General features: G+C 35.2%; 2 protein-coding genes across 3 annotated transcripts; one reads left to right on the top strand and one right to left on the bottom strand.

Moving 5' to 3' along the window:
- Window positions 1-132: 132 nt before the first annotated feature.
- On the top strand, window positions 133-18,032 carry si:ch211-14a17.10 (golgin subfamily A member 4). 2 transcript variants are annotated; one of them, XM_043257764.1, is made up of 46 exons: window positions 133-184; window positions 7,380-7,423; window positions 7,726-7,764; window positions 7,894-7,903; window positions 8,165-8,239; window positions 8,345-8,404; window positions 8,505-8,588; window positions 8,666-8,755; window positions 8,871-8,930; window positions 9,050-9,115; window positions 9,221-9,307; window positions 9,443-9,532; window positions 9,631-9,717; window positions 9,820-9,897; window positions 9,972-10,061; window positions 10,192-10,254; window positions 10,535-10,597; window positions 10,778-10,837; window positions 10,925-10,999; window positions 11,136-11,222; window positions 11,307-11,384; window positions 11,668-11,730; window positions 11,908-11,997; window positions 12,086-12,175; window positions 12,248-12,337; window positions 12,433-12,522; window positions 12,662-12,751; window positions 12,868-12,930; window positions 13,029-13,088; window positions 13,195-13,254; window positions 13,411-13,479; window positions 13,819-13,905; window positions 13,973-14,053; window positions 14,147-14,215; window positions 14,319-14,408; window positions 14,507-14,584; window positions 15,090-15,179; window positions 15,297-15,386; window positions 15,516-15,605; window positions 15,877-16,023; window positions 16,197-16,286; window positions 16,422-16,499; window positions 16,662-16,808; window positions 16,929-17,000; window positions 17,099-17,134; window positions 17,219-18,031. In XM_043257764.1, the coding sequence occupies exons 2-46, from the start codon at window positions 7,421-7,423 to the stop codon at window positions 17,770-17,772; spliced, it is 3,909 nt and encodes a 1,302-aa protein (XP_043113699.1). In that variant the 5' UTR covers window positions 133-184; window positions 7,380-7,420; the 3' UTR covers window positions 17,773-18,031. The 2 variants fall into 2 exon arrangements, with proteins under 2 accessions (XP_043113699.1, XP_043113692.1); XM_043257757.1 differs by lacking the exon at window positions 133-184 and adding an exon at window positions 7,203-7,293 and having other exon boundaries at window positions 17,219-18,032.
- On the bottom strand, window positions 1,995-5,360 carry LOC122358068 (dehydrogenase/reductase SDR family member 1-like). The gene is made up of 9 exons (XM_043257834.1): window positions 5,204-5,360; window positions 4,061-4,204; window positions 3,826-3,969; window positions 3,669-3,748; window positions 3,350-3,482; window positions 3,040-3,183; window positions 2,883-2,952; window positions 2,623-2,703; window positions 1,995-2,520 (listed from the first exon to the last, which is right to left on the bottom strand). Exons 2-9 carry the CDS (start codon window positions 4,202-4,204, stop codon window positions 2,384-2,386), a joined length of 933 nt encoding a protein of 310 aa, XP_043113769.1. The 5' UTR covers window positions 5,204-5,360; the 3' UTR covers window positions 1,995-2,383.
- Window positions 18,033-18,242: the final 210 nt, after the last annotated feature.

Raw genomic sequence — 18,242 nt, 5'->3', positions numbered from 1 at the left:
TTATCATGTACCCATGAGTAAGTATCTGCAGTGTTTAAAGAATATTCAAGTAATAGCTATAGCCAAAGAATATGATTTCATTTTCCTCTATATGTTGGCATTTTCATTGTTCCTTTTCTTTTCAGGTACTCTATTTTTATTGAGAGAAAGTGAAAGGAGCTGTCTGAAATCACATACAGCTATAGTTAAGTACTTACTACTCTTCTTGTGTACTGCTTTTTGAAACTTACTGCAACTTTCCTGCAGAGTTTAACACAAACCTCAAGCAAACAAAATGTTCTAGTAATTCCGAAGACCTTTATTAGCTTATTCAGGTGTGTTTGGTTAGAGTTGGAGATAAATTCTGCTGGAAAGTGGACTTTGAGGGCCAGAGTTGAGAAGCTCTGGTGTACTGTGTAGTAGTATAGTGAGCATATTAAGATGTAGTGGGGGACCAGGATGTGAACACAGTAAAAAATCCAGGTCTCCTGAACAGTGCATCATATCTGATAATAACAATGGCCATTTTATTGCGTTAAAATGGCAATGGCCCTACAGCAACATCACTTCTCTAATAGTGGTGATCATTGAATTGTTTAGTCACTACATTTACCTAGCAGAGATTGGCTTTATGATTGTGGGGCACTTGTTCACCAAAAGGACCTTGGCCACAATGAAATATTGTGTACTTTGCCATTTATCAATCCAGATAACCTTTGTGCTAAATCTACTTTGATGCCTCTCTGCAGAGCCCCCATTGCTTGCATCAAATCATTATTGGAGAATTAAAAACCAAAGTCAACAACATGCCAGCATACGCTACTTGTCCTTTTATTTTTAATAGTTTGTAGCATCACATATAGTCTCAGAGTAACACCTTCTTGCTGATTTTAATTATATTAAGATTTATTATAAAATTAAAATATATGACAAATAGTATTTGATCTCAGATACATACAAATATTTCAGATTTGAGTGATATAGGCAGGTTCTACGTTTTCTTCCATTTCTGAAACAGGTTTGGTTAACTGTGAATAAAAGTGACCATGTCATTGACATTTGTCACACTCAAAACGTCCATGTTATCAACAAGCTCAGGGCTGGGTGTGCCTTATACATATTTTCCTCTTATGCAATGTGCATTATTTTTGCAATGGGGATCACTTTTTGTATTACAGAAAAACGATGGCTTTTTTATTACACAAATTGTAGATATCCTGAAAAGGATGAATTTTTGGTTTATGCTAGGCTGGGGTCTTCTTATTTTTTAATAGTTTTCAATTAGCAACAGTAGTGAAATGACTGACAATTTTACAGGCAGCTAAATTACTTTATATTGGTGGAATATTTAAAACAATAGAGTAAAAATACATGTCTGTGATCAACATGTAGTAACTGTGCACAACATTTGCATCGCTTCATCCAAAACACTTTCTCTGGCCCTGGGTTCTTCTTCTCGTCTTGTCAAGTCCTGTCTTAAATCATATAAGGAGTCACTCCGAAGTACACTAGCTAAGGCAGTCTGTAATTGTGTTCTTCCGGCATGAGATGTAAAATAACCATGTAAAAGTGGTGAAAAGCAGCATTGTTTTGAAAGCTTTTTCTGTCATCTTTCTGACAAGAGAAGGAATGGTTGTATGACATGATATTTTGATTCTGATTTAGGTCCTGTAGATCCGGTCTCAGCTATGAGTGATGAAAAAGATGCTCTGATTATGTAAGGTTTCATAGGCAATAGTTAAGTCATATTTTCATAGTATCCCAATATGATTTACATATTTTAGTATAGCCTATACGTGAATGAATGTTCAAACATTTAGGGTTGATAAGATTTTATTTTATTTTTTTAAATAAGTATCTTATGCAATTATTTGACCAAAAATACAGTAAAATGTTGATAATGTAAAATGTTATTACAACTGAAAAAAAATGGTTACTGTATGTTATGAAAGCAATAATCTGCTGATGAATTGTCTTCAAGATTTTACAAACATTTTAACTTAATAACATCATAATCATCATATTAGAAACAACTTTATTTCTTTATTATTTCTGTCTTTAAATGACAGGATTACCAAAAATAGCCAGTCTTTGCACCAAGACATGTTAGAAAAAAGAAACTTTTCTACTATCGGGCCGAACGGTTGTAAGCACTGTCAGGTACAGTTCCAGCTGCGTTTCCATGTGAGCCTGGAAAGGTGCGTCGGCGTCTCTCAGGATCTCTCTCTGTAGCTTGTTAAGCGTGACATGGCAACAACTGAAGCATTTGAATTGAATCCGCAGTGGAAAACTAAAGCCTAACTGTACTGGCCGGCTAGGAACGGCGCAGAAAATAAAGGTTCTTCAAACAGAACCATTTGGCCTGATGGTGGAAAAGTGGCTACTGTATCTTCCCTGAGGCATATTATATTTTTCCACTGAAAAGGCTCAGCATGGAGCGAGGCAATCTGATGAATGAAGGAGTGAATACGGACAGCCAGGACAGATAGGGTACCTGGGAAATGAGGAACTTTAGAGAGGTGTAGTCCGTGACACTGCGACCTGAAATCACAAGAAGCACAGTAAAATTTCATTCTGGAACATCTACATCATTGATCATAACAGAAAGCAGCATTACTCTGAGATAAACAGCTGTCACCGTACCATCAACATCATTGAATCCATAGCGGTGAGCGAGGTCACAGGTCATCAAAACCTGCCCAGTCATTGACATCAGATTTTTATCTGTTTGTCACCAAGAAGCAGAAAATAACACATCAGCAAAGGCCTCTAGACAAATCCTAATAATTCATTTAAATGAATTTTTTTCTTTCTTGTTCAAGAAACAACTCTTACATGTTTTAATCAACTTATTTTCATTTTTGCAAAAGACTATTCCTTTAGCTACTCAAAAAAAATCCAACCTTTGGCCAGCTCAACTATGCATCGTCCACTTAACTCTGTCGTCTCACCCTTACTGAACATTTGCTTCAACTGAGAAAGACAGATTGGAATCAGACATTTAGCTAAATGTATTTGTATCATCAAGCAATTATCATGAGACAAATAACAATGGCTTACTTTTGGATCAAATCCTGGAGGAGCCTCATCACTAGATACAAACTGATTAATTAACTCAGTCTGAACAACCCCTGGCCAAAGGCTTAGAGAAACCACGCCTCTCTTCTTCAGCTCTATTGCCATGTCCGCTGCCATTCTGTCACACTGAAGAACCAAAAGATAGTAAATGAACAATTCAGATTACAATTAAGTCTACGAACAAATTAAAAATGGAAGTAGCATTCTGTACAACTGAAATGAACCAACTTTCAAATATGTTACACCGAAAATGACTTTAGATTCAGAATCCGTGATGTGTGCACGGACTCACTGCAGCTTTGCCGACCCCATAGGACACATTAAAGAGATAGAGCAGGCCACCCATGGATGATATGAACACAATCAAGCCTTTGCCCTGCTCCACCATCATCCGTGCAGCATACACCGAGCAGAAGTAGTGGCCCCTGTGAAAACAGTGACCATGATCTCAGAAATAGCTCAGAAAGGTCACCGAAAATTAATAGTGTTTTTACAGCATTTGATAAATGCCACAAAAAAAAATTTTTTTGATCAAATTTATTCTGAATTATGTATTTTTATATCTCTTTCTTTAAGTCTGTCATTTAGTCACCTCCACATTTGTAGTGTACCTGAGTCCAGTGTTGTTGATTGTGTCCCAAATGTCTGGATCCACCTCCCAGAACTTTTTGTTCAAGTTGTTCATAATAGCCTAACAAAGACATAAACACAACATTAGTAAATATATAGAAAAACTGCGTATTTGTTCCATAGTAAGCTGTGACTGACCTGCACACCCGCATAGGCATTATTCACCAGTAAGTCAAGTCTCCCATTTTGCTCGCGCTGGACACGTTCAAACAGCTCCTTGATTTCATCCTCTTTAGATGAGTCACAGACCACTGGGAGACACCGGCCACCTCTCTCTGTCACCTGTTATCATGAAAATAAAAGAAGCATGAAATCAATATCGCTTTCTGTAAGTCGAGAATATAATGATACAATCAGGAGCCAGTTTCCACACCTCAGCTGCTGTCTGCTTCAGAGTTTTCTCCTGACGACCGGTGATGTACACCGTAGCGCCCGCCTCAGATAACTGGAGGGCAATACCTCTTCCAATTCCTCTGGAAGCACCAGTTACCACACAGATCCATCCTGATAGTGCCATCTGACAAACACGAAGTAATGCCAGTAATAACAATGTCTTATCTTTAGAATAAGATAATTGAATTACACTCACTTTAAATGACTTGTTTATAATCTACCCAAGAGGTTCTTGAGTCAACAACTCACTGAAAGTCATTGCATTGTTTTATTGATATGCCAATCGTGGAAGTCAAAGAGGAGATGATGTATAATGCAGTAAAGAACCGCTGAATCATTTTATAATTGGTTCTTCAAAACAAACCATAAAAGTAATGGTTGACGGGTTGTAGCTGGTCTCCAGCAGGCTGGTTTAAGAGGGGCACTGTCCACATTTCCAGCCTGCCAGGCTGGTCTTAGCTGGGAAACCAGCCCGACCAGTCTAGCCAGGCTGGGAGACCAGCTAAAACCAGCTAAGACCACCCAACCAGCCTAGGCTGGTTTTAGCTGTTTCTTTAGCAGGGTTTGCCTCGGAGCGCGCATGCGAACGAAACGATAAGGAAAGTCTTGGGGCGGGCGTCTGATGTTTGGTAACGACAGATCTGTGATATTACACCAAATCAAAGTTCGGGCACTTCTGAATGGCTAAACAACTTCTGAGATGGTTTGCGATCAGACTGGTGGGCTGGTTAGTAATGCTATTCAGTCGCATCAAAGCAAAGGAACATGACATGAGGTTTTTTTTGCTGCGCATAGAGACATTTACTCTGTACATATTTACCTATATGATAAAAACGGTCAGACTCAACTGAGCGAAAACTATTAAAATAGGTAAAATAGGTTGGTAGAAATGTAACTAATGACATTTAGCTGGCCCAGATGTTATGCAACAATGAAGCATTATCACAATTTAGCAAAGCGCCATGCAGATTGAAACGTAAACTAGAATATCTCGTCCTACTCGTTTAAAATATTAAACTACGACACTTTTTTAAGAGCTGGTTAGAAAATATCATATAGCCTAAATTTAATAAACCGTCTTGCGATATTCATAGGCTATATGTAAACACAACACATAGGCTACCTGATAAACGCTGCGGTTATACCTCCGATGAAATGTGTTGTCTTGTCTGGACTTCAATCAGGAAACAAGAGGCATAGCTTGGTAAAATTATTTGTATTTCTGGAAGACAGTTTAGTTTATGGCCGTCCCCCTATTCCCGTAATACGTCTAATATAAAGCCAATGATTTTTGTGTTTATAAAAAAACTAATTAAATCGTATGATATCACCCCATAAACACAAATGTAAGTTAATGCCGAGATTTGTTCCTATAAATTTATTTTTAAATGTAATTAAAACTTCACCTGATTAAACATTTTGGTTACAGCAAGGTAACTTTAATGCTTCTTCAGTTCTGCCAACTAGGCCTAACCTATGTAGCCTTTTAAAAATCTGTAGTAAGTAAATCTGCAGTCTTTAAATAGAACATTCTACCTCCAAACATAATACGGTTCTGCTTTTCCCTATAGTTGGTCATTTCTTAGTGTTTTTTTCCAAGTGTTCCATTTTTATTGAGAGACAGTTAGAAAGGAGCTGTGTCCTAGAGTAGGTAATGTATTTGACAAAGAACTAACTTTGCAATCATCAAACGTGGTATTCAGATACTTTTTGTCTACTGTCTTTTGAATACTATCTAGCCTATTCATACTATTCTGGCGTATTGCTTTATGCATATTGTGTAGTAGAGAAGTAGCGTATTAATGGACAAGGGTGTGAACACAGCAAAAATCTAGGTCTCCTCAAGAGCACAATATATATCTGAAGACAATTCAGACAACATGGCCCTACAACAACATCACTGCCCATACAGTGGTGGTAATCACTGAATTATTCATTCACTGAAATTACCCAGCAGAGCTTGAATCAAGAGCACTTGGTCACCAAAGGACCTTGGTCATAATGACATACTGTGTACTATCCACCAGTTCAGATAACCTTTTTGCTGAATCCACTGTGATGCCTCTCTGCAGAGTCGCCACTTACCAATATACCAAATAAAAACATGAAAAACGAAAACGTTCCCCAAACCCATTTCCATTTTTAATGATTTGTATCATCACAGTTTCCCAGTAACCTCTGCTCTTTATTATTAAGGTTTATATCTGCCAAAGAGTCAGAAAGCCATTGAATACATCTTCATCACTAGATGATACTCAAACCATTGGTTACCTGCATGATCAGAATGACAATTTCTATATATATATATATATATACAATTTATATAATAAGGAATATATAATTCCAAATTGTTAGTGTTCCAGTAAATATATTACATTTTGAGTAGTATTTGGACTCAAATTATCAGCAGCTGTTGCGCTTTCATCCATTTGTGGAAACAAGTTTTTAGTTACTGTTGATGAATTTGCATTACAAATAAAAGTGACCATGTCATTGGCATTTACAAAACCACCCTGTTATCAACAAGCTCAAGGCTGGGTGTCCTAAATACACATAATTTCCTCTTTTGCAATGTGAATAGTTTTTTGCAATAAAGGTCACTGTCAGTATTACAGCAATGAGCTGAAATTTGTTATTTGATAAAAATAGTTAAGGTACTGAAAGTTAGTTTTGGACAATATATTTTTTGATGGCCAAACTTTGTGGCTCATACATTTCATATGCTTTTATAGATGAAATTTACAAACAGCTATGGCAGTGTTGTAGCCAACTACATTTATCGTTGTGGCATATATAAAACAGCGGAGTAAAAATGCATGTGAATAATCAACACGTAAAATGTAACTATAGTGCAGGTTAACTATGAATAAATGGAAAAAAAACAAAAACATTTGCGTCAGTTGGTCCAAAACACTTTTGCTGAAACTTTCATCTTGTTAAGTCCTGTTTTATATCATATAAGGAGTTAGTCAGAACTACACCAAGTCGGTCTATCGTTGTGTTCTTCCGGCATGAGATGTAAAATAACCACGTAGAATCAAGAGTTAGGCAATAATGAGCTGGTGTGCTCTTCATATATATATAAAGCCCACAAGCTCATGAGCTCCAGTGTTGCTGTGAGATTACTTTCATACACAGTAATGAGGTGGATAGAGAATCTCCAGATTTGTTCTGTCTTTGTGTCAATTTACCTGCTGACACGGGCTGAATGTGGTAAGAGCAGCATTGCTTTGATGGCTGTGTATGTCTCATTTCTGAAAACAGAAGGAATGGTTGTTGATATTTTGATTGGCATTTAGGTCCAGTAGATCCAGTCTCAGCTCAAGATGATGTTCCAATTATGGTAGGTTTCATGTACATTTAAATGTGGTTAGATTGCGTCGTAATGTGTATATGACATGTTAATACATTTTAATCCACTGAGTGTATATTATATGTCTTTCAGGACTCTTAGAACACTTAAATTAGAAAGAACAGTATTCAACTTGTGTTTTTTAAATTGACACTGTGTAGCTTTTTTTAAATAAGGCTAAATAATCACATCATTAGAAAATTGTATATTTCTGTATTTCAATGGTAATGTCTTCAGCAGTGTAAAAAAACAAGGAGAACAAGGTCTAAAGTGAAATTTTCCACACATTTTAGGCACATAGGGATTTCCCAAGAGAAAGAAGAGCCATAGAGGTTTGGCGGTTTTTAAATTTTTTGTGTGTGTTTTTCACATATCATTTTAATTTTACATGCATGCAATTTTAAATGTACTTAATCTTGTTTTTTACATTTATTTCCATTATCACCCTGTAATCTACTAAGGACTGTAAAGGTATTTGAATTATGTTTTTTTTTATTTTATTCAGAATCATTTTTAATAATGTGTGACCTTGGATCACAAAACTAGTCATATGTAGCATGGACATATTTGTGATAATAGCTTACATAAACCTTGTATGGGTCAAAATGATTTATTTTTTGTTAGAATATGAAGTAATGATCATGTTCTATGAAGATATTTAGTAAACATACTACTGTAAATGTGTCCAAAATTAATTTTTTATTAGTAAAATGATCATCTTTATATCTTTAGGCCTCCTGAAAGATCTTGATGAGATGAAGATTAAATGTAGAGACTCTTATAAAGTAGCAAAGAACAATATTGATGGTGAGCCAACCCATCCTTATTCTACACAAATCTCAAAGTATATATGCACCTTGCAAATTCATCCTGGACTTATATTCATAAACATATTGGTTGATGTGTTTGCAGGTCTTAAAAGTGAGCTGGATGGTCTTTTTAAACAAGCCAGTACAAGCCCAGCAAAGGATGGTATGTGTAAAATAATGATACTTTATTTTATGTGAAGTGATTATTGATTAGCAAAAAGACTTCGGTTGACGCTTTTTACCCTTGTGTTCCACCCATTCAGTCTTAAACATTCTCCAGAAAGTCATCGACCTACAGGAGCTGGACACCATAATAAGCACTGAGAGAGACGCCACAAAGATTGAAAGTGTGTTGCATCAATATTACTTTTATAATTAACTTGAAATATCCCATGAATATAGTTTTTTATCTAAAATTTAACAGGACTGGTCAAGCGTCGAAAGGATGCAGAGAGAGACTTAGCCGGAATGAAGACAGAATTTTCAGGAAGTGTTGAAATTTTCGAGAGGGCAGGTAGAGATACACCCCTGCGCATGGAGCAATACCACACTGACACTGCATTTTGAGACCTTGCTCAATTCCAAACAAAAGGAAACTGAAGTAATTGTTACATTTTTTCTTCATCTAGTTTCAAAGATAAGCACAGATACGTCGAAAAGTGATAAGGCAACCTCAACACCTCTTAACGGTGTGTATGGCTTTTGATTCATATCATCTAAAGCCTCATCGTCTGTGAATAGCCTAAATAAAATAAGAAATTAAAATGGCTAAAATGCACATGCGAATATGTTTATATGCAACCTACAGAATTAAAGAAATATCTGGAAGGTAGGCTCAAACAGCCAGGGGAGCAAGGTGGCATTGCAGACCAGGGTGAGTTTAATAAGAAGGAGAGAAGTGGATCGCAAATATTTAGAAAAATTTTTGAACACTTCGTATTCCAGCGTGAAAAAAAAATCTATTTGTTTTTGTTCTTAGTGCTGCAGATTGTTATATTGCAAATGAAAGCAATGGAACTGAAGACACGTATCTCTGGTAAAATTAAGATGCAAGCACAGATGAATGGTGAGAGTTCATTATTGATGTTCACACAGTTCTTATCAGACATGGAATTTATGAAGTTGCAGTTTTGAGATGGTTTCGGCAAGTTTATTTTTTGGTAATGTATTGTTGTTTCGTCTCTTTTTGAACGTTTGATAGTAATTATAAGCAAACTGGAGTATAAAAATGGCCTTCTGTTGGATCTGAAAGAGGAGCGAGAAGTGAGGAGAGAAAGCATAGAAAAAATTGGTATGGTTTATTTTGCAAGTTATTGTTATTGTTGTTTTTTGTAGCTTATAAGTGATATAAGATATCCTTTTTCTGTGTTTTCTGTTTTGTGTTCACAGATGTATTCATTGCAGCACTGGAGAAAGAAATATTAGATCTGAATGCTGAATTATCAGCTCTTAAACAAATACTTGTTCAGCTTGACGGTACTGGAAACATGCTAAAAAACGATTTATGAATATGAATTGCATTTTATATTAAGATGTGGGAATCACAACTTCATCCTGCCGATAATTTGTATCTTGTAGAACAGACAAATGAATTTGATAGGAAAAGAAAAGAAACAATGGACAAGATTGCCAAATTTAGGGGGAAAGATGAGCTAAGTATGTTTCTTTCATTTATCTAATTTCTGTTTTCGAAAAATCATCAGTACTATTAAAATTTTTGCTACTTTTAGTTTCTAGAATTCTTAAACTCCAGTTTGAGTTTATGGAGGCAATAATTACGAAACAGGGACAAATGGAAGCAGATGAATTTAGAATAAATGGTGAGATCTGAACGCTTTTTAATTATTAGTATCTTTTTATATGTATTATATTCTTTTTTTTTTAGCCAGGCTTTCCTAAGCAGCTTTATTATTTATGATGTTTATGTGATATTGGGTTATTCCCTCTTAGATCTCCAGAAAGATCTTGCGAAGGAACAGGACAGGGCATTTTATCTGGATACTGACAACAAAAGTAAGACGGATATATTCTCTTGTAATTACTTACAATTACAGCAAATGTAATATGGATGCTTAATGCAAACAGATGAAAAAACACTTTTCTGTAAAATACTACTATGCATTAATGCATTAATTGATTCGGCAGATAATTTTTCCCAATTCAACCTACAAATGAGAAAAATAACACACAGTTTGTCATAGTATTTACAATATGCAGTGTTAACATTAGCCTTGCCCTATACCCCAAATGAAACATTTATTGTTAAATTATCTTTATATTCTTCTATACCCAGGTTTACGCAAAAAGCTGCTTGTCAAGACAGAAGAGTGCCAAGATACGATGAATCTGTACATGAGTGAGACATGAGTTACTTTTCTTGACTCCCATAAAGCAGCCATATGAAAGCTTTGTTCACATGCAAGCAACAGGAGAAATTTAAATGGGATTTAAAAACAATAACAAAACAAAAAACTAGAGATTCATCTTACTATTATCGCTTTACAATTATCATGAATTATTTATGGTCTATTTCCAGATGCAGAAGCTGAACTGGATGTTCAAGTAAATAATGTATTAGATAAAACCTCAAAAGCAGGTGAGCTGAGTCAAATTTTAGACACAAAAATGTATTAATTGTTCTACATGCATCAGTTGCATTTAATTGAAAATTTATTTTCCACAGCTCTCCAGATTATTTTGCTAGGCTTTGAAATAGACCAAATAATGAAGCAAATGAAAGCATCCCCATCTAACGCCGGTATGTCTTCTTTTTTTTTTTAAACAATCAGCATTAATCAGATATTTAGGTCACAACTGAAACCATTTCTGCTGCATTTCAAGAACCATTTTCATGTGGAAATGTAATATTTATATTTTTTGTACATTTCTAATAGATTTGAAGCAAATACGGGAAGAAAAACTCAAAGAACTGAAGCTGAGAAAGGAGGAACTTCAGAAAAGTGACGCTAGCTCTGAAAAAAGTGTGACTCTTTGTCTTGATATCTACCATAAATCTAAATGGCCTTTGTCTCGCATCTAAGCATGTTTTCGTCTCGGCTTGCCAGTTCTTGAAGTGATATCGAAGATGGAGGAAATCTGGAAGACACAGAGTGAAGATCCAGACAGCTTAAATAAAATTAGCAGTGAGTATATAAAGTGGTAAACATGCAGTAGTTATGCTGATGTGAAAAAAAGGCCAATTCAGACCATATCGACAGACACCGACAAACATGTTCATAGTGTGTTTTCCTCTTCGGGCTTCTGTTTGTATTGGTCAATGACGACGCATGTTTTCGAAGATTTAACATGTTGAATCAGCTGGTTTGGGTCTTGGAATATCTTATTAATAACATAATCGGTCAGCTATCCGTGCTAATGGTGTAAATTGACTTCAAGCTTATAACACGTATTCTGTTTTGATTTCAGGTCTGCAGAAGGATCTCCTGAACGTGATAAGCAAATTAGATGATAAAATGTCTTCAAAACCAAGTTAGTGGAGAGTTATCGTCCTTTTTTGCTATTTGCCGTTACTTTGACACTCACAGATGTGTGTAATATTACACTTTCTAATGCCTTATAAGTATTACACAAGCTCAAATCACCTGTACTCTGTACTATTTGAGTTCAGAAATTTAATCAATATTACTATTATTTTGTTTGTCTCAGTGCTGAAAATCATCGCTCTCCAGTCTGATGTAACCTGGATAAGAGAAATGCTGAAAACTGTTACTACAAAGGCTGAGATCCAGAAAGCTGGTTGGCATCGATACGTTTCAATACTTTAAAAGAGGTGTAAATAATGCTGTAACATTTCTTAATATTGCTATACGCTGATTTCGGACAGCGCTTCAAAAGGAACTGGATAACGTAAAACTTTTGCTGAATGAAAAGAACAAAGAGCTGGCTGCTGCATCTGGTGACGTCAGTCAGATACGTGAGTGAAACCTTTAGTTTTCAGAGCTCGGTAACTGAAATGGTGATCTAAGCTAAAATGCTTGGTTTACAGAGAAAGATATTGCTGCGCTGAAGAAAGAAGTTTTGACATTGCAAAAACAAAAAGACACAACTGAAAGGAATGCAATGAAGAATATTAAAGGTATAGCAGCAAACCATGAATTGATTTTCATGATCTTTTTTTTTTTTTTTTTATCTGATTAAAATAAGTTAATTAAATTGTGTTCTTTTTCACAGACCTTCAGGATAAACTAAAACTGAGTAACAAGGATTTAAACGATGCCACTAAATCACTTAAAGAGAAAGATGCCACACTATCACAACAAAGTAAGTAACTGAAGAGATTTGTGACCAAAATCAGAAAGTGATGTCTGGTTGCTAAAAAAATGATCAGGATTGAAAGATTTGTCTGCCTATGTCTAGTCCGATTATTGCTATATAACGTTTTAATCTGATGTCCTCTTAGTTACAAAGATCAACAATCTCTTAGATGAAGTGAGAACCTTGAAGCAACAAGTGCAAGAAAAAGAATCCCAAGTTAATGCTAGAATAGCTGGTGAGTTTCGTTCAATCCAGCCATCCATCCATCAATTACAATCTCTTTCGCTTGTTTAAAGTGCACATCAACATCGGAGCTCTCCATTAATTCAAGAACACAACTTGTGTTTTTAGGTCTTGTAAAGAGCCTAACAAAGAAGGAGGAGGAAAATGCCAAAATTCGCGCTGAGAATGAAAGTAAAACAACATATTGCTGCAGTCTTTAACAATATAGGACATTTTAAGTCATGGTCTAAAGAAGAGTTCTTTATCTTGCCTATTCCGTCTCTCTCTAGAGCTGAGAAAAGATTGTGTGGACACCGCCGAATGCCCTGAACTCCAGAAAAAATATATTGGTACCTTACCATTCTATCTGCTGTAAAAAAAAACAACAACAACAACAAAAAAACATTTTGTAAACAGGATATGGACAGTTGTGTAAACAGGATACTTGTGTTACAGAAATGCAGGCTGAATATAACAATACCATTTCTAAGTTGAACGATGACATTCTTAAGAACGGTGAGTGAAGATTCAGAATTAAACTGGTTTGTAATTAAATATTATATTATAGTAAATATTAAAGACAGTGCCAAGAATACACACAAAAAAAACATTCAACCCAATGCTGCTACAATCTTTCTTACTGTCACATAATTCTCCATCCAATGTCTTCAGCTTATTTGATCAAAAATTTGATGGACGAAATTGAGTACCTGGATGAGCAAACCGAACAAGGATTCCCAGGTAATGAAGCTGAATTTTCATTTGTTGGTGTAACAGGATCCTTCAGAAATCATTATAATATACAAATTTGCTGCAGGAAACGATCATCATCATTATATTATCAATGCTCAAAAATCTAATTTTGTTGCTCAATGTTTTTGTAGAAACCGTAAAACGTTTGATGAACAAAAACACACATTTATTTATCAACACCGTGCAACCTTGCTGAATACATGTACAAATTTTGTAAAGAAAAAAAAATATTGTGTAGATTCCATGCTTGCTTTTAGCGGTGGAAGGGTTAAAACTTTCAATAGTTTGAGGTGCTTTTTTCAATATCTGCTGGTTATCTGCTTCTAGAACTGAGGATAGAACTGGAAGAAAAGAAAAAAGAATTGGAGGAGGCAAAGCAGAAATTACAGGCTGGGGGATCCATATCAGCCAAAAGTGAGTCCAATTTTGAGACTTCTTCATCTGAGAGACTACTGCACACTTACACAACGCTTTGTTACAGCTCTGGATGTGCTTGAGTTGTTAACTAATATAGGGAAGCTGCAAGAAAATCCAGCTGAAGATAATTCAGTAAAGATTCGCAGTAAGTTCAAAGAAATCCACTTTTTTAAATTTCTTCCTTTAAAGACATTCACTCCATTATCTTACAATTAGTGATGTTCTTCTCTTCATTTAGAACTGGAAGCTCAATTAAATGGTTTGCTGGTTCAGTTGCAAAGCTCTGGAGAGAAAGGGCTTGGACTGGGTGAGTTCAATGGGTTTGATGCTCAGGGAACACAAACTGATCAAACGTTGTTAAAAGTGTCTTCTAAATGTTTTTTTGTGTAAATCTTTCTTCTTTTATACAGCCTTGAAAATAATGTCGATAAAGGAATCCATGTCTAAACTAAAACAAGCACAAGCAAAGATTCAAGATAAATATACAAAGGAATTAAATGGTAAGTTAATATTCAGTGCATCAATATCGGAAGATTGTGGATTATTTGTAATAGTTAAAAAACAAAGACTACTAAACAGGTATTCTTGTTGCTTTCAGGATTAAAGAATCAAATAGAGGACAAAGAAAAAGAGATTTTGCTGTTGCGGGCTAACTGTGAACTATCAGATAAATTGAGTAAGTAAATGTAACCAAAGAATAATTCTGGAAGTGATTTCACGGGAATAGTTCAATTTTGTCGTTATTTACTCACCCTCAAGGTGTTTTCCGAACCTAGGAGTTTCTTTCTGTTGTTGAACCTGAAAATAGATATTTTGAAGAATGTGGGTAATGAAAACATTTTCTGATCTCGCTGTGGATTTTTACTCGCTCAAAAAAATTGCTTTTGAAATTAGAAAGACTCTATTGGCCAAACAACAAAGCTGAGTTACGATTTACCAAAGGTAAAATTAGACAATAAGACCAGAAAATGCCCACATTCTTTAAAATATCTTGTTTTGTATTCAGAAATAGAAAGAAATTCATACAGGTGTTGAAAAGGCTTGGGTATTGTGAGTACATTATGACAAAATAATCATTTTTACCAAAGGAATGTGTTCATATTTCCTACCAGATATGTAGATAATGCATTTTAACCCAATATGTTGTTAACAAGACATGCTCCTTCTTTTTTCATTAACAGAGGACAGGATACAAAAACTAGAAGTGGAGCTAGAGGAAAGCAAACAAAACTTTAAAAAAATGCAACAACAATCAAAAGATATGATTGCATGTAGGTTTCAGAGAAAATGCATACCGTGTTGATACCATCACAATTAACTTTATTTATAATGATGATCTTAAACATGCAGATTGCTTTCAAATATTATCATTTCATTTTTTTTCTCAGCACTACAGAAACAAATTAAATCAAAGGACCGGCAGCTTGCTAGCACTGAAGATCAACTGCAAAAGACAAATGCTGAAAATGCTGCTTTGAGTAAGAAAATCTAGTAGTGAAGAAAGACAACAACATAGCGAGATGAATCAATCCCACGTTCATGTTTGATTCCGTATCAATGCATGGTTAGTCATTCCAAGAATTTCAGTTTTGTGTCTTTTGTTTCAGTCAAACAGCTGAACAATCTGAATGATGACTTGAAGAAAGTCAAAGAGGAGAAAAACAAGTCACTGCAGAATGCCAAAGAAGAAATTGACGGTATTACCAAGACTTAAAAACAACAAAGACATGTGTTTATAGAATTAATTACGTTCACTTTTCCAATACTATACAATATCTTTAAGACATTCAAAATATCTTAAGATATCTTTAAGCATGATTAGACATGCTAAATAATAATATGAAAATATGAAAAAGCAACAAACTAACAAAAGTGCCATGATGACATACTTCTATCTTTGACCTCAATTTTGACCCATTATATCAAGGTAGAATCCATTTCTTTTAATAACTGCATTTTTGTGATCAGGTTTAAAAGAGAAACTGAAAAAACAGGAAAAAGAGCTTACTGAAAAGGACTTGTACCTGAAGGAGAAAAATGAAGTCATTGATGCACTGAAAAAGCAACAGGACAATATAAAGAAGGGGCTTGAAAAAGTAAACAACAAAAACAAAGGTCAGTGAAAAGTCATCCTCTGCTTAAAATCAGAGGAATATTTGGTTTAAAAATGAGAACACGTATACTACCGTCAATCATATGTTCTACAGATAATGCTATGCAGATAATGCAGATGCTACAAATTGTACAATTGATAACAAGTTACTCAATTAAATTTTTCTTTTGTTCAGAGCTAGAGAAAGAGCTTAAAACAAAGAACCAGCAACTTGCTAAAACTGAAGCCAAACTAAAGGAAACAAATGAAGAAAATCAAGACTTGGGTAATAATAATTGTGGAATTGCTAATAGAAAATTATAAATTCTGTAAAAATTAACTAGCCTAAGCATTGTTTTTTTTCATATTATATAATCACACATGCATAAACAAATTTAATTATTTCTTGCCCTTGTTTTAGTTCACAAGCAGAAGAAACTGGAAAAAGAACTACAGAAAAATACAGGGGAGAAAAATGTATTACAGGAAAAAATCTCTGGTATGACAATACAATCAAAATACAGAAGCAAAAAACACAGTCCAGTATTGTTTTTACATGCTTTTACTTTGCCCAATCTTGATTTTATCGTATTCAAAACACAAACTGTTCATTTGATAATTTTCTAAGCCTAATGCTGCTTTTTTTTATCCCTTTTATCAGATTTAGAAAAGACGGTGGAAGGAAAAAATCAAGAACTTGCTAAGAAGGACCAGAAACTCCGGGAGAAGGACAAAGAAGTTGCTACACTTCAAAAGGAAAATACTGAAACAAAGGCAGAGCTTACAGAACAGAAAAAAAAAATAAACAGTGAGTGGGGTGCAATCATTTTTCGATATTGTAAACAATGCAAATTAAATTCGGCCCTGGGAACAAATAACTTTTGCATGCGCCCCTGGAAAATATTCAATATTTTTACAATATTTATAGGTGTGGCCAATGAGAACGAGAAACTTCGACAAAACCTGGATGAGACTAAAAAGGAAGTAAATAAACTTAATGGTGAGGTATTTATTTTATCTAAGCAAGTATTACCGGTTTTATTTTTACAATGAACAATGTTTTTTATGGTTTTATTTCTTCTGTCACTCTTCATCCAGAAATTATAAGTGAAAAAAAGGAACCTCCAAAGAATGGTAAGTTTGTGACGTCGGTCTGGTTATAATACACAGCTAAATGGCATCAAAATATAACAATGTCCGCCCGTGTGCCCACCTCAGAATGGCCGAGGTTTGACGCAAACACTGCCCACCGCAGACTAATCTTGTCACAGGATGAGAAAGAAGTACGTACCTCTTTACTCCCCCGGCCTGTACAGGACACTCCCGCCCGCTACGACACAGCTATTGCAGTTCTGGGACAAGATGGATTTGATTCTGGAAAGCATTACTGGGAAATAGGGGTGATCGGAAGAAATTGTTATGCTGTGGGTGCGGCCAGGGCGTCCGCTCTGAGAAAAGGTATTCTGAAGTATGGGCCTTCAGCTGGATATTGGGTTATTCAGAAGAATAGAGGTTCAAAACTATTTGCCAATGCTGACAGGCATATTCAACTACAAACTGAAGCACCTTCTGTAATTGGAGTCCTGTTGGATTTTAAAAATAATAAGGTAACTTTTTATAATGCGGAAAAGAAGTTTGAAATCTTTAGCTTCACTGGCAATAAGGTGCACGGGCAAATCCATCCATATGTTGAAACCTGCAGTGATGCTAATTTAAATGAACCTCCCTTGATCTTAAAGAAACCTAAATCCACTGATTGGCTCAAGCAGTGATCTCCATGTATTAGGAGTCTGGTTTTGTATCCAAAGAAAATGCCTTCTGCTTTGATACTTAAGCTTATACTACTCTTAACTGCATGCTTGAATGGCATCTTTCATTTTAATAAATCATCTATATTTGAGAAATGTTTCTAATGTGTTGTGTTTTTTAACATTTAAAAGGATGATTCGTGTGGAAATTAAAAGTCTGTCAGCATTAACTCACCCTTATATTGATTTCCTCTCAAACGTGGAACTTCAATAAAGATAGTTTGCAAAATGTCTCCGTGTTTTTTGCTCATATGGACAAGTCAACAGTATACTGAATAGCAGGCTTATTAACGTTCTTCAAATTACCTTCTTTTCTGCAGAAGAAACGAACATACAGGGCTAGAATGACATGAGGGTCAGTAAACGACACCAGAAGTTTCATTTTTAAGTGAACTATGCCTTTAAGATCAAGAGAGAATGTCATTGAAGCTTGT

The sequence above is a fragment of the Puntigrus tetrazona genome, chromosome 2 (assembly GCF_018831695.1).
Source record: "Puntigrus tetrazona isolate hp1 chromosome 2, ASM1883169v1, whole genome shotgun sequence".
Classification (NCBI taxonomy): domain Eukaryota; kingdom Metazoa; phylum Chordata; class Actinopteri; order Cypriniformes; family Cyprinidae; genus Puntigrus; species Puntigrus tetrazona.
This window is presented reverse-complemented; position numbering and strand designations above follow the sequence as displayed.